This window comes from Mytilus californianus, unplaced genomic scaffold (genome assembly GCF_021869535.1).
Source record: "Mytilus californianus isolate M0D057914Y unplaced genomic scaffold, xbMytCali1.0.p SCAF_4, whole genome shotgun sequence".
NCBI lineage: Eukaryota > Metazoa > Mollusca > Bivalvia > Mytilida > Mytilidae > Mytilus > Mytilus californianus.
Window position 1 is genome coordinate 8,794,844 of NW_026262690.1, and position 17,075 is coordinate 8,811,918.

The window sequence follows — 17,075 nt, forward strand, 5'->3', positions numbered from 1 at the left end:
TTTAAGGAGAAAATTCAAATTTCAGAAATCTGAAATTTCAAGGAAGGGATGCCAATTGGAACATAAACTTCATAAACCTTTTTGAAGAATTAAGATTAGTTGTCAATAATTAGGTAAAAAAAAGTTTTTCAGTGCCCCTCCACAGTCAATGGCTGCTAAAAAAAAAGGTGGAATTTACCAAATGGACATTCTAAACTTATAAGTGGAGATAAACTGAAAATGTCATAGAAAAAAACAACCAAGTTCACAAAACACTACATAGAAAACTACAGACTGAGCAACCCCATCAAAAACATTATAGATTTCAGACAGAAACTTTTAATAATATAGTAATAGAAATTATTAAATGATGATCTTTTACTTTTTGGTTGAGTACATTTTAAAATTTACCGAAAATATCAACTCTTAACCAAAGACTCTCTTGCATAAAAAAAAGGTGATAACAACTTCAATTTTGTTGAACTATGTTGTCATTTATATTAGGGTTGTGATTGTAAAATAAAATTTGTTGCATCATAGAATATTTGTTGCAAAAAACAAAATAAAACATGGGTGGAGACACAAACAGGAGAAAACAAAATATTAATTGTTTATATTATTTGTAAAATCTTTGTATAATTGCAGGCAGAGTATACAAAATAATGGAACCATTTTTGGCATACACAATTCTATATAAAAGTTTGAAATTTGAAACTAGGAGAGAAAAGGTAATAGCATGTATGGTCTGTATGATATCTAACTGACAAAATATATCAAATAGAATGATTTTATTTAAAAATATCTTCATTATAAAAGCATAAAACACAAGATATGTTTTTTTTTCATTGAAAAGAGATTCATAATATAAAAAAATAATAATCAAACAATTCTAAAAGGAATGTTAAAACAATCACAGTCAGTAACATTTTCTCAGTAAAGTATATCTACATGTACCCTATGTGTACAGAGCAAAATATTCCTAAAAAGATACACAACAATTACAATTACATGGTAAAATAAATCAACAGCTGTGTAAACTACAAAGCTTTGTGGATTGATCAATGGTCTTTGAATTCTAATATCCATTAGTGGAAGCAAACCACAAAATTATCCAATTACCCGAATAAATATTGACCTTCTGCGCTGAAATGATCAATTATGTTAAATCACAAAACAATGACATATAGAAATGTCTGCCCTGTACTATATCACTGAATAATATACTAGTTATCAGTCAAAATACACAATTCAAACATAAACATGCACATAAAAAAATTGGGACATTGAATCAAAAAGTCACATGGAAACTTCAGTCATGAAGTATCAATTCATAAAATGCTTTTCTTACTTGTAATATACTGGTATATATTATGCACTAGTTTAGAAGTCATTACTATGTGACAAGGAGACCTACAATCAGATTTACCTGTGATATATATATAATGCACTAGTTTACATTGAAGTCATTACTATGTGACAAGCAGACCTACAATCAGACTGTGGTAGACAAAATCTGATAACCTTTAAACTCAAATCATATACAAAAATAAATATAAAAATATTGCATAAATTAAAAAATAATAAATCGTGTAAGCTTACTACTCTAAAGCACAAAACCATATTTTATCAGCACTTTGTACATTTTACCTTTGATCCTACTGTCATATTTTTCTTTAAATGACAGAAAGGACTTAAACATAGAAGGCAATAATATTTCACTGTAAAAATGCAGCCATTTGTCAAGTCTACCCACATCAGTTTATCAATAAATGTGACATCATACTACCAAACAACTGTGGCAACATTTGTATGTGCAAACAGAATTTCTGACAACTTGATTTTATATTTTACTCAAAGAAACAATATGACAAATTAGGGATCAAAAATAATGGAGTCTTATGTGTTGATAATGAAAGACTTGCTTGTTTTTCTTGCTGATGAAGTCAGTATCAAAAACAAAAATGTAATTATTCCATATATCTTAACAAGTCTGAAATATTATTGGTACTTATAGTACAATCAATTTTTGCACCTAAGTTTTGAAGTAACAATACATATATTGGGCAAGTACAGCAAAGCTATGATCCTCATGAAAATACAACTTAATGTGTTTACTGATGCAACATAATTTCTTTTTCCTGAATATCTTAGTATATATACATGACAATTAGAAGTGTATATGTCATAATTATTCTAATGTATAAAATTATAATGTATGTCATAACATGGAAGTATTATATTGACAGGAACTCCAACGAAAAATGAGTACATTCCCATCCCAAACTGAGTCGGAACCTTTTATTTTCTCAAAGAAATCATGTACCTGAAGTAGGGTGTTTGCATAAAATAATGTGATTCGCGTGTAGTGTGGAGGATGGCGAAGGATGACTCAAATTTCAAGTTAAAGGTTGTGAATTTTTTATCGAGTGTTACAAAAATATTTATAGTTTTCTCTATCGTCTCAATTAATGTAGAAGAATGTATTTTAATATAACAAATTTATGGCTTCCATGAATTATTTCTTAAATCAAACTTATTTATCAAATATGTTTTAAAAACTAATAGAGGTTAATAATTACACGCACATGATGAACTCTACATAGCATATATCAGGTTACGAGACAGATAACATATTACACCTTTTGTAATAATTCAAAAGATAAAAACAACGTTCAACCTAGTCCGAGATTGCTCTCACGTCTGACAGTTTTTTTTTAAGAATAGCTCAACTTCAAATATGTCTTTATGCATTTCAAGAACGATCATTATGATGGGTCCTAAGCAGTATAATATTTATTTGTTCTTTAAAAGATTTTATCATGGGAACCAAATTAGATTTATTTGTGTGTAAAAATGCTTAAAAGTTCTAAAACATCTTACAACGTATGTTAAACAATTCATGTTTTTGTTTCTTGTTGAAATGCATGAAATATTTGCCATTGGACTTTCAGTAAACAATTAATCAAACTATTTGTCAAAGTTAGCAGTAAACATCAATTATAGATGCAGATTGCAACTTTTTTACCCTTGCACGAGACATTTATTGTTATTCAAGCCAATATCAAAATAAGGAGATATGGTATGATTGCCCATGCGCTTTTTCATTATGCCAAAATATGATATTTTTTTCGATCAAAGCCCTTAAACACACCCCCAAACCCCGAATCAAATACAGGGAACCAAAATTTTGAATTAAAATTTTTGTTGAAAATTCATGAAATATTTTGGCATTCTACATTCAGTAAACACTTAACTAAATTATCTGTCAAAGTTAGCAGTAATCTTCATGTATATGAGCATGTTCGGTCAGCGGACCTCTCATGAATAAAAATCTTACGATTAAAATTGATTTTAACTAAAACTGAAATGTTCATTCATGACTTGCAAGTAACCCTTCAGATTTTTGTCGAGCCTGCGACTTTAGTCGCAAAAGCGGGACATAGCGATCCTACATTCCGTTGTCGGCAACGTCGTCGTTGGTGGCGGGGGCGTCCACAAATATTCACTCTGTGGTTAAAGTTTTTCAAATTTCAATAACTTTCTTAAACTATCCTGGATTTCTACCAAACTTGGACAGAAGCTTGTTTATGATCATAAGATAGTATCCAGAAGTAAATTTTGTAAAAAAAAAATCCTGTTTATCCGTATTTTACTCATAAATGGACTTAGTTTTTCTGCCAGTTAACATTACATTCACTCTGTGGTTAAAGTTTTTCAAATTTTAATAACTTTCTTAAACTATCCTGGATTTGTACCATACTTGGACAAAAGCTTGTTTATGATCATAAGATAGTATTCAAAAGTAACTTTTGTTAAAAAAAATCCTGTTTATCCGTATTTTACTTATAAATGGACTTAGTTTTTCTACCAGTTAACATTACATTCACTCTGTGGTTAAAGTTTTTCAAATTTTAATAACTTTCTTAAACTATCCTGGATTTGTACCATACTTGGACGGAAGCTTGTTTATGATCATAAGATAGTATTCAAAAGTAAATTTTGTTAAAAAAAAAATCCTGTTTATCCGTATTTTACTTATAAATGGACTTAGTTTTTCTGCCAGTTAACATTACATTCACTCTGTGGTTAAAGTTTAAAAATTTTAATAACTTTCTTAAACTATCCTTGATTTGTACCAAACTTGGACAGAAGCTTGTTTAAGATCAAAAGCTAGTATCTAGAAGGACATTTTGTAAAAAAAAAATTCCTGTTTTTCCGTATATTACTTATTAATGGACTTAGTTTTTCTTCCAGTTAACATTACATACAGCCTGCAGTTAAAGTTTTTAAAACATTTATTAGATTCATAAACCATCCTGGATTCTTACCAAACTTGAACAGAAGCTTCTTACACTCAAAAGATAGTATCTAGAGGAAAATTTTTAATAATTATTTCCCCATTTTTGATGCACCTGCGACTAACAGCAAAAGTAGGCGAGACACTGGGTTCCGCGTAACCCTTACGAATATTTTGTGAAAACAGTCAAGGGGTTTTCTTTTCTTTTTCTTTATTTGTTTTAACGCAGCAAAACCCGTAGAAACTGACATATTTCCTTGACAATTAAGTACACACCCGGTTATTCGGTATATTCCGTAATTACGATCAATGACGAAGTTCCAAAAATTTTATTGAACCCATGCATTGCGATATGACGTCGAGTCAATTAACAGATACTTAACGAATTTGCGGCATCGCACTATAAACATTTGAAGTCGGTTTGTTGGAGTTCCTGTCAATATAATACTTCCATGGTCATAATAAACTGATCTATAGAATGTAATTGTATTTCTCTTAACTTAATACTTTTTGCCTAAGTCTAAACATGTGTTAACAAATATCTGTACAGTTAAAAAAGAAACTAATTCTCTGTGATATATATTTTCATCCTTTTTTCACTATATGTTTAGCATAAATGTTACATATTTTTCATTACAAGGATAAAAGAGTTAAAAAGCATTTTGGTATACATGTACATGTTCACAACAATTTACATTTTTACTAATTTTTTACAACTTTTTGGTATTTCTATAGTACCGGTATGCAACTAATCAATGGTCATATGTAATAAAAATATAAACCATCCCTTTATCAAACAAGTTTTAAACTGATCTGAAAAATCTGAACAAATGTAAATCGCATTTAGTTCATCAAACAGTTACCATACATTTCCATTTGTATCTAATTCAGTACTCTTCAGACAATTTACTTGCAGTTAATTAAGACTGTTTTGTTATTTTTAGAGTGTTCAGTAGCATTTATACACCTGTTCTCAACAATGATTCTCAATTGCTTTAACGGTTTCTAAACAAATCTGGGGGGGGGGGGGGGGGGGGGGGTTAAATGTCAGAACAGTGCTGCATCTACCTCAAATTAAATACTTTTAAAAATTGCTATAATTCTAACAACTCTTAAAAACATTTTACTGTTCAGATGAACTTGGTTTATTTGGGTATTTTTATTTATATATTACAACAATAATTAGAGGAGAAGCAAGTCAACAAAAATAAAACCCAAAATTGAACGGACCCTGCCTACAAATCATAAATTGGTTCATTTACTTTAACACACTTTAAACCTTTATACTAATTTTTGAAATAAACTAACTGTGTATTTACACAATTTCTCTCCAAATAAGAGTAAGATAGCTTTAGTATTCCTAAATAAATATCTGTGTTATAACCATTTTAACATTAATTTAATCATAAGGGTTCACATGTTTTCAATTTCCAATCTCAAAATAACTCATAAGTATAAGTGGTTTTTCTTCATTTGTATGTAAATGTATCTTTTGCTACACCAAAAAAAAAAAAAAAAACTAATTTGAAATGAATTAAAGTGAATTTACAACATGTATAAATAAGGACTTAAGTGTTGTAATTTGTTACAGAGAGATGAAAATGTCCATAATAATACAAATTTAATCAGAATTAACCATGTTTACACATAAATGTAAATAACAATTTATCTCATTGCATGTGTCTGAAACACTTTTCTGTATATACATGTATTATATCAAGTACTGTTTCCACCTATTTCAGGTTACTGTAAAGTTGATAATTTCACAAGGTATAAATTTGGCGATTTCAAGGCCCAAACCTGTTCAAAAGATTTATTTTTGGGCTATTCTTGTCTTTGGTTCTGATCTTTCAAAAAAATATTGCACTTTATAGTGTAGATATGATAGAAGTATCTGTGGGTTATCTAACATTGCACTGTATCATATATGTACTGTTTCCTCTCTGGAATCAAAGGAGGCTCTTCTTTCTTCTTTAGGATTTTTAAATGTTCTATAACTTAGAGGAATATGTCGTAGCAGTCCTTTTCTGTATGACCATATCATTGAACCCGCCATAAGAACAACCCCTAAGATGGCCAATGAAAACACAATCCCTAAAACTATAGATGTAGTTCTTGAACTTTCTGATTCTATAGTTGTTTTCTCTGAAATTCAAAAGATAACATAATGCAATCTAAATATGTAAACAATGTTCTCAGGCACAGAAATATATATATATTCACGAAAAAATAATTGGAACAAGAAATTCTTTTCTAGTAGAGCTTTCCTCTTTCTGCAGGGACTCTGAACTGCGATGGTACTCCGAACCACGCTGGTCATACTAATGTGCGATGGTTTGACGCTGAAGTGTGATGGTGGCATTATGACTGTATCTTGTTGATAGCTACGCAGAAGTGCTATGGTGGTAAATTTTTAATATTTCGTACTAAATTCTAAAGCATAAAAATATTAATAGATCAGCTGTAGCAACATGTCATGTAGTTCACCACTTTACATAGGATAGAACAAAGATTTGTTAATAATTTTTCCAAATTTACAGAAGAAACAACTACTTTTAGTGACATAACAGCCAAAGGGAGGATATCAACGAATTTTGTTTCCTGAAAGTAAGAGATTAGACATGCCTAAAAGAAGACTATTGTACAGAGGGCTTTCATCTGATATCTAGAGAGTTGATGAACAAGGGGCTCCTCTAAGTCTGTACTGTTACCTTGTTTGTAAGCTTACACTTCATATAGATAATCTTTAAATAAATAAAAAACAGGCTAAAGACAAACAACAGATGCAAAGTGAAGGCAAATGATAATGTGTTTTCGAGTCACATGACTTCAAATTACAGAAGATATGTTTACTCTTTATAAACTACCCACCTGTATTACTCATGAACTTGAACAGTGAAAAAGGTTTTTCTGTTGGTATGGTAACATTTGCTGTATACATCCAGTATTTATGACTAGGTACCCACTGTAAATGACCAGCAAGCTGGAATGATCCTGAAAATCTCTCACTTGATTGGTAAGTTGTTGTCTTGTTAAATATCACTTTACCAAAAACTGAGTAACCTAAACAAACAATTATATTATTATCATACTATGACATTTACTAAATATTAATTATTTATTATCATCTTTTTTTAAACTTTTTTCCTGACGCAAATTATCTATTCTAAATAAAAAGATTTCCCAGTGTGCTAATTGATATCTAGGACAGTACATTTTTTTGTACTATATTCACATTATTTATTTATGTAAATATAAGGATAACATTCTATTGACAAAGCCTGCCACTTCCTTCCCACTTCCCACATCACATTGCCCTCTATTGAGCAGTGATCTCGATATCATAGACCAATCAAACTATCTCTTCTAAGTAGTAATCTCAATATCATAGACCAATCAAACTATCTCTTCTAAGTAGTAATCTCAATATCAAAACCAATCAAATTGTCTTTTGTAGATCTCAAATTGCTTATTTTTTATATACATATATTTCACTGTTCACAGATTCTCTCTACACAATATTGTATTCAAGATTATTTGTATTTAAAAACACTAAAAGTTCATGAAAATCATTATTGTAGGGTGATAACTATGATAATGAATTTGTTCTTTTTATTGTTGTTATTTTCTAATTTTTTGTCAATTTTACCTCAAAGAAATTTATAAAGACTCACAATTGAAGATACAGTGCAATAGTACTCCAAATTGAAGACTACACATGCTCTGCTAATATTCACTTTCAATTCAAATTGCATATACTATATCTACGACTGCAGATGTTGAACCCTGAACAGTTGGGGCAAGTATGGACACAACATTCAAGCTTGACACAGCTCTGAATTTGGATTGTGATTAAATATTGGACACAGCATATATAGGTTTCTGACACAGAATAAATGTGGTCTAAGAACTTCAAAATTTGAAATTGGACATTTACCTATCATGCTCCAATATCCAAAATCTAAATACACGGTATGATTCAGCATAACAAAGAACACCATATATTTAAATTTTGGACCCTGATGTGGACCAACTTGAAAACTGGGCCCAAAAAAATCTAAAAACTTGTTTAGATTCAGCATATCAAAGAACCCCAATAATTAATTTTTTGATGAAACCCTTTGGACCTTAATGTTGACCAATTTAAAAACAGGGCCCAAAATACAAAATCTAAATATACCATTAGATTCAGCATATCAAAGAACCCCAAAAACTCAAGACTTTGAATTAAACCACATTGAAATTGGTCAAGAAATAAGCAATTTATACAAAGTATTAGAAAAGTATTGTTTTCGGCCCATTTTTCCTAAAAGGTTACGGCCATAACCCCCAAAATCAATCCCAACCTTCCTTTTGTGGTATGGAACCTTGTAGTACAATTTCATAGAGATCCATACACTTTAATACTCAAGTTACTGTCTGGAAACCAAATGTCTTTGGACGACAACAACCTCATACCATTATACAGTCACAAAAAAAATCAACCACTTACAATTTTGATTGATAAAGTTTTAAGCAGATCTTGACTTTCTAAGCATTTTTAATTCTGTCAGCAATTTATTTTTTAAATATTGTCATTTAGGGGCAAACATCCTTTAAGGTCAATTGATGGTTAAAGGCATACTGGCATTATTGTAGATCATGTATTGCTGATCATTTTTGTTGTCTTCTGGTTTAGTACATTTATATTTAGAAATTCAGTTCGAACTGATTTCTACATTTCAGCTTTGCTATTGTTTTCCAGGAACTCAGTTTGAAAATAATTCTTGAAACAAATAAAGGGTCCCCATAAGTTAGTTTTAGCATCAAAGACTCAGACTTTAAAGCCTTTACCTCCAGTTCTTTAATGAAAAATAAGCATTATTCTCAGAGGCTAAAATGAGCCAAGGTTTTGCTCATTGTTGAAGGCTGGAAGGTGACTTGTAGCTGTTAACTTCTATGTCATTTGGTCTCTTATGGAAAGTTATCTCATTGGCAATCATCCCAAATCTTCTTTATAGAAGATGAACTACATTTTCTTTTAAAATGTCCTGTTCTAAAATATACAAGATCTCAACATCTGTCTAATTTAAATTCTAAGTTCAAAATTTTTCAAAGTTATCTGAGGAAATGAAACTTGTTTGGATTCTTTCATCTGAAGATTTGTTTGTTACTTCAAACTTATCTAAATTATTGCACTCCCTTTTTGAAGAACGATAGAAACTCTTAGAAAAATCAATGTTGTTTGAAAAAAATAGAAAAAAATATATATGTTGTCTCCCATCGGCCTAGGGCTATAAATTGATTAAGAAATGTAATTTCTCCAGGTCACAGTGGCTTCCAAAATAACTTAATGTTTTGTCAATAACATGGTTTATAATTATGTTACTTTGTTTAAATGTGTACTCATGTTTTTGTTGTAATGTACTTTAATCATTCTAATCATTCTAATCATTAACTGTGTAACTCATTTGATTGTATAGCTCAAATTTTGGGCACCATGATTGGTTAATAAAATTATCTTTTCTTATCTTGTCTTATCTTTATAAATGTGAGTCAATGACAGTGGGTCCCCTAAAAAATTCATTTAAATTGTAATTTCATATTTGATTGAAATCAAAAATATTCTGTTTCCTGTTGTATGTTTTCACCTTTAGAATAGCAGAAATTACCAAATAAAGATTTTTCTAATAAAGTTGATCAATTATCCTTGTGGGACATGGGTCCAAATTTCATAAAGGTTTGACAAAGTTATTGATGTCAGAAAAAAACTTTATAAAAGACTGAACCTAAATGTTGATAACACCGATGCCAATAATTGAATCTAGGATGGCTCTGTCTCGCTTGCGCGACATAAAGTTACAGGCTTGACAAAAATAAGACAATGCATGACCTACATGTAACAATGCATGGATTAAAAGAGTGTGCAGTGTTTGGTCACAAATTGTCTTATTTTTTATATTTAAATACAGCAATTAGTTGTACTTTTTATTATATAGAAACTGAATATCAAAACTGTTTTCTGTGTTTCTTGAGTTAGATTCATTTGATATGTTGTTGATTTCCCTGCACTTGTTTGGAGTATGAATATTTGTGTATTGCACACAGTTGTCAAAATGGCATATCGATGAAGATTTTGCAATTATTGCGAAGCAAAAAGTTGTTTTAAATGCACCTGGACTTTTAATTGTTGATATATAATACACTTAATAAATTTTTTTAATTATGAAGTCACAAATCATCAGTTGTAAGACTCAAGTGAAGGTCTGGTACAAGGCTGGGAATGACTTAAGTGAAGGTTTGGTACAAGGCGGGGAATGTCTTAAGTGAAGGTCTGGTACAAGGCGGAGAATGTCTTTAGTGAAGGTCTGGTACAAGGCGGGGAATGTCTTAAGTGAAAGTCTGGTATAAGGCAGTGAAAAAGTTTATCAGAAATCATCACAATGGGAAATTCATATAAATCACCATTATTTAGCCATTTTCATTAAAATTGGTGAGGTGATTGGCTGATCCTTTTTGTTGTTTATAGTTTCTGTAACTGCTTTTCAAGATAAATGGCAAAACAAAAACATTGGTGAACAAGACTGTGTCCATAGTACATGGGTGCCCCACTCGCACTATCATTTTCTATGTTCAGTGGACCGTGAAATTTGGGTCAAAACTCTAATTTGGCATTAAAATTATATAGATCATATCATAGGGAACATGTGTACTAAGTTTCAAATTGATTGGATTTCAACTTCATCAAAAACTAGCTTGACCAAAAACTTTAACCTGAAGCGGGACAGATGAATGAACGGACTAACAAAGGAATGGACCGAAAAACATAATGCCCCTAGGTGGGGCATAAAAATCACTATTTCAGAGCACAACTCTTTCCAAGAGTCATCAGACATTTTTTGTAGAATAAAGGTTGTAGGTACATCTTGACACTATGTTGTTTTGATCCGAAGTACCTGTAGACTCTTTCAAGTTGTTGCATGTCATGTTTGATTTCAGAGAAGATTTCCAAATTCTATTACCCCAGGGTGATGGACAACAAACACCAAGTGACATCATGGCGAAAGATCCCACTAGCAAAATGATTCTTAAACAACAGTCAGGGGACTTATTGAAATAAGTGATTTAAAAATCACTTATCTAAGTAGAAAATTTGAAATTTTGTCTCAAATTGTGATTTTGTAGTTTTACCAAAATTGTAAACATATAGGTTTAGATTATATCTTATTATTAGTAAAATTAGAAAAAATGAACCTTTTTCTTCTTTTAAACAGCAAGGTTTATGCCTTTAATGCAATCAATTAGCTGTAAATTCTATTTTTGTTGAAAAAATGCTATAATAAAGGCTTTACATAATGAACTGATACTTTCTTAACAGATTTTTCCCAGCAGTGGGAGTAATTTTCCTGTAAAATTCAAGGTTTCATCTTACAGATTATGTAATAAAACTGTACTGTTCGCTATCAAAATTTCACTGTTCGGGGGGTGTTTAAATTAGTGGGGGTAATTAAAATAATAATGCTTAAAGAAGTGATTTTTTGGAAGAAAATAGAGGTATGATATATATATATACTTAAACAAGTGATTTCATGTCATTATCCCAGATTCAGAACAAGGTCATCACCTGACATGACTAGTCATCATATCAACACAGATGTTGGTTCTGATAGTTTTAGCAACATAATTAGTCCCTGGATCATTAGTATTGTATATTTAAAGCTACAATAAAATTAAATCACTTAGTCCAGTGATTAATTTGTACTACTTAAATAGGTGATTATTAAAGAAAGACAACTCTTACTTCCAACATTTGTGGAGACAATGTTACTTGAATCAGTGATTAAATAAAATGCTCCGCTGGGCGCAGCTTGATACGACCACAGAGGTCGAACCCTGAACAGTTGGGGTAAGTATGGACACAACATTCAAGCTTGATACAGCACTGAATTTGGATTTTGATTAAATATTTGACACAGCATAGGTTTCTGACACAAAATGAATGTGGTCTAAGAACTTAAAAGTTTTTAATTTACCTATTCAAACCATATCATTATTATTTGCTTTTATATATAAATCAGAAATAACCAATTTAAAATGGAAAATTTTAAAGAAAAAAAAAGGAAACAAAAATCCCTCCCCCAAATTGTTTGAACCCCCTTATGATTCATCACCCCCAAACTCAATCCCAGCCTTCCCTTTGTGGTATGGTACCTTGCAGTACAATTTCAGAGAGATCCATACACTTGAACACAAGTTATTGTCTGGAAACTAGAAAAATGCTTGTTTTTAGGCCCCTTTTTGGCCCCAAATTCCTAAACGTTTAGGACAATTACCCCCAAACTCAATTCCAGCTTTCCCTTTGTGATATGGAACCTTGTAGTACAATTTCAGAAAGATCCATACACTTACACACAAGTTATTGTCATGAAACTAGAAAAATGCTTGTTTTTTTCCCCTTTTTGGTCCCTAATTCCTAAAATTTTGAGACAATTACCCCCAAAATCAATCCCAGCCTTCTCTTAGAGGTATGGTACCTTGCAGTACAATTTCAGAGAGATCCATACACTTGAACACAAGTTATTGTCTGGAAACTAGAAAAATGCTTGTTTTTAGGCCCCTTTTTGGCCCCTTATTCCTAAACGTTTTGGGCAATTACCCCCAAACTCAATTCCAGCTTTCCCTTTGTGATATGGAACCTTGTAGTACAATTTCAGAAAGATCCATACACTTACACACAAGTTATTGTCATGAAACTAGAAAAATGCTTGTTTTTTTCCCCTTTTTGGTCCCTAATTCCTAAAATTTTGAGACAATTACCCCCAAAATCAATCCCAGCCTTCTCTTAGAGGTATGGTACCTTGCAGTACCATTTCAGAGAGATCCATACACTTGAACACAAGTTATTGTCTGGAAACTAGAAAAATGCTTGTTTTTAGGCCCCTTTTTGGCCCCTTATTCCTAAACGTTTTGGGCAATTACCCCCAAACTCAATTCCAGCTTTCCCTTTGTGATATGGAACCTTGTAGTACAATTTCAGAAAGATCCATACACTTACACACAAGTTATTGTCATGAAACTAGAAAAATGATTGTTTTTTGCCCCTTTTTTGGCCCCTAATTCCTAAAATTTTGAGGCAATTACCCCCAAAATCAATCCCAACATTCCCTTTGTGATATGGAACCTTGTGGTACAATGTCAGAGAGATCCATAAACTAACACACAAGTTATGTCTGGAAGTTACAAAAATGCTTATTTTTGGCCCCTTTTTGGCCCCTAATTCCTTAACTGTTGGTACCATAACCCCCAAAATCAATCCCAACCTTCCTTTTGTGGTATTGAACCTTATGGTAAAATTTCATAGAGATCCATTCCCTTAAACTAAAGTTAGAGTGCAAAAACCAATGTGTCTTCAGACGACGACGACGACACCAACGTCATACCAAAAATCACTCATTTAAGTTAGTCCCCTGACTGAACAAGAGAATCATTTTGCACATCCTGGAAATTTGATCCCAGTATAAAAATGTCTCTTGCAGTTGATACATTATATAAAGAAATATTGGATTTTTGCCATGGGTTGTTGGAGCTTGTCCAAATTGTTAAAGAACATATGGTGATGTGTATAGATTAAGATGTTCTTCTGCTGTCATAAATAGCAGTATATACCTGTCAGGTCTATATGTGTAGCACTGTCCACCAGTGATGCTGTAACATTACCATTTACCGAGTGTATGCCCATACGACATGCATATGATGTTTTATTATAAATGTACTGTCCATTCCATGTGGTGTAGTTAATAAATACTTGTTGCCATTCTGGTAAATTTTCAACTTTTATTGATTCTGGAAAAAAAAATTATATATTGCCAAATTCATTTTGACCCATTTTAGAATTTCATATGACATATATATATTTTTTATGAGACTTTTGTTGTCAAAGCTTTAAAATCTTTTTTTCCATTTTATCTAATTACTTCCAAATGCCTCCAAATCAGAACTCTGTCACATCTTAAGATATGAAGTGGTGATGTGGAACAAAAATTCTGAATCATAATGTGACTGTTTAAAAGTTAATCGTTGGTTGGATTGTATAAATTCACTTTGAAAATCATCACAATTTTTTAAACACTTTTAAACATGGCATTTTTATGTTAACTCAGATTCTAAACATGTAATATGATGGCCTACTTTTGCTTTGTAAACAAAGACATATTCTAATTCCAATAGAACATGGGGTGCATGTGTGTGACGTCACCATTAACATTGCAACATGAATTGTATTTTGAATAACGCCCAAGATTTAAATGGACATTTTCGTTAGTGTTGCCTGGAAGGAAATTAAATAAAATCATTCTAAAAGTAAGTTTACATGTTTGTATTCAATTTTTAATCGTGAAACAGTTGGTTTTCTTGAATGTTTTTGCCTCACCAAATCTAAATGCCTGCCTTTCCAACATGTCTTATAGATCTGTTTCGATGTGCAAAAGTTCTGAATTTTCCTTTTAGAATGGAACTAATTCCATCATGCAATGCTCTATGTTCATTTTTACATGGGAAGGCATTATATTTTACAATTAGCTTACACTCAGATATCAGTATATAATTATTGACAAATATGCCTAACCATGTTAAAATGAGCATAGAGCATAGGATGAAAAAAAAATTCTTAACTGACATGATCATGTTAACACTTTTAAATTAGTGGTCCTTCTGGTTTGAACTGATCTTGCATTGCTTCTTACTTTTTTCTTGACGAAAACCCCTAATGTTAAAATACATACTGACAAGTGTTGTATTTATACTTGCCATACTTTGTACTTACTGCCTTTATTTGTTGATACCAGAACTGGACAGAAAAGAACAATTATTGACATCAGAACATAGTTGTCTTGTTTCATTTTAACCACAGTCTGTAGATGCCATACATCTATCTTAGGTGCCACATAACTTGTGAAGCTTGTTCTGTGTACATTTACTACAAATAAACCTGTACAAAAAACAAATACTGTAGATACTCTGTCTCAACTTTATATAATATCAGCTTTTTTAATTAATAGTTAATCATACGTCAAATTAAAGAAAAATAATATTCAGAGATACATTTGTACTCCTAGACAGTACACCTCACATCAACCTAATGGTAGCATTTGAAAAGCTGGAATTGTTGGCAGGAAAAAGATGTCTGGGATTTTTTGTTTTAAATATATACTGTAAGTTCAGAAATTACTGCGTGTATTTATTATTGTGATTTATGACACTCCAAAAATGCAAGATTTATTATTGCGATTTCAGGAAAATCTGCATACAGGTATATACATGTATCTAACCATTTACTTGTTTTTGTCTATATGTCTTTTTGATCGAGTTAAGCCATTTCAATTGATATTTTATATATAGTATGTCTTTTTATGTTGTAATGTTACACTACTGTTTCAGGTTAGGGTGAAGGTTGGCACCTGTTATAACGTTTAAACCCGATGCATTTGTATGCACCTGTCCTAAGTCAGGAGCCTGTTCAGTGGTTGTCGTTTGTTGATGTGGTTCATAAGTATTTCTCGTTTTTTTATAGATTAGACCGTTGGTTTTCCTGTTTGAACTGTTTTACATTAGTCATTTTTTAGCCCTTTATAGCTTGCTGTTCGGTGTGAGCCAAGGCTATGTGTTGAAGGCCTTACTTTGACCTATAATTGTTTACTTTTTTCACATTGTGACTTGGATGGAGAGTTGTCTCATTAGCACTCATACCACATCTTCTTATTTCTGATTAATATTCCTCTTCACCCTGTGTTCTGTAAAATTTCTGTTCTCCCTTTGTCTGTTCTGTAAAGAATGGACTTCTGATATATGCATGACACCTCAATTTATTACTTATTCTCAAAACCTATTACTGCAGTATATGTTATCTGCTGTGAACAATGGTGAATAAACTTAAACTTTTGTTACCTTTATGTTTGTTTCTCTGCATCAGATACAAGGAGGTTTGTTAGAGCTCTTAAACTCACAATCCTAGAGCATCGTCCCTTGGTACCTGTTGCAGCTAAACAATCAAATGTATTTATACATTTACCATGTTTACAGCAAAAATAAATAACTGCAAATAAAATCAAGTGAGAGGACATTTGCCACATCTCTGGAGTAGCAACTCTTAAATCCTTTTTTTTTTAATTTATATAATCGCCTGTATCACTCTATATCAATATTTTAGGCATATTACATGAATGTCATGTAAATATATATAATATAAAGGTATGTGGGCAAACAGCGTTACGGGAAACCAGATCTACATTCAGATGTCTTGGTTATTTTATCTAGTATTAATTTAATCATTGGGTTGTTGAGACATCTCGTTGAACCCTTTTTAATCGTAAATTTTGAGTATTTTATTCGATACAGAATAGAATAAGAATAATAAGAATAAGAATATAAAATAGAACAGTGTTTTATTGCTAATTACAGCACCCAAAGCTGAGCTGAATAATTAAATTAAATTTATATACAATGATTTCAATGCCTCTTTAAAACAATTGGGTAAAAAAAACAAAAAAAACATTCAATTAAAACCAGCAATTAATACCAGCTGGTACATTTTTACAGTTATTCATTGCTATTTTAAGTTGTGGTTTAGCGTTTTGAAACCTAAGGCTGATAAAGGCAAAGATTAATCACTAAACTAGAAATTACCTGAACTGAAGTCCTGTGTTTTTTACAAATTGTGTTCTCAGTTATCTCCCTTTCTCTTTCTCTTTCTTCGGGAAAGATGTGCGAGATCTACCGAACGGAAATCTAGACACGCTGTAAAATGTGGCCTAACCGATTTTAA

General features: G+C 31.4%; 1 protein-coding gene across 1 annotated transcript; it reads right to left on the reverse strand.

Moving 5' to 3' along the window:
• Positions 1–752: 752 nt before the first annotated feature.
• LOC127737408 (uncharacterized) lies at positions 753–16,992 on the reverse strand. The gene is made up of 5 exons (XM_052248060.1): positions 16,937–16,992; positions 15,078–15,242; positions 13,922–14,098; positions 7,148–7,339; positions 753–6,421 (listed from the first exon to the last, which is right to left on the reverse strand). Exons 2-5 carry the CDS (start codon positions 15,151–15,153, stop codon positions 6,198–6,200), a joined length of 669 nt encoding a protein of 222 aa, XP_052104020.1. The 5' UTR covers positions 15,154–15,242; positions 16,937–16,992; the 3' UTR covers positions 753–6,197.
• Positions 16,993–17,075: the final 83 nt, after the last annotated feature.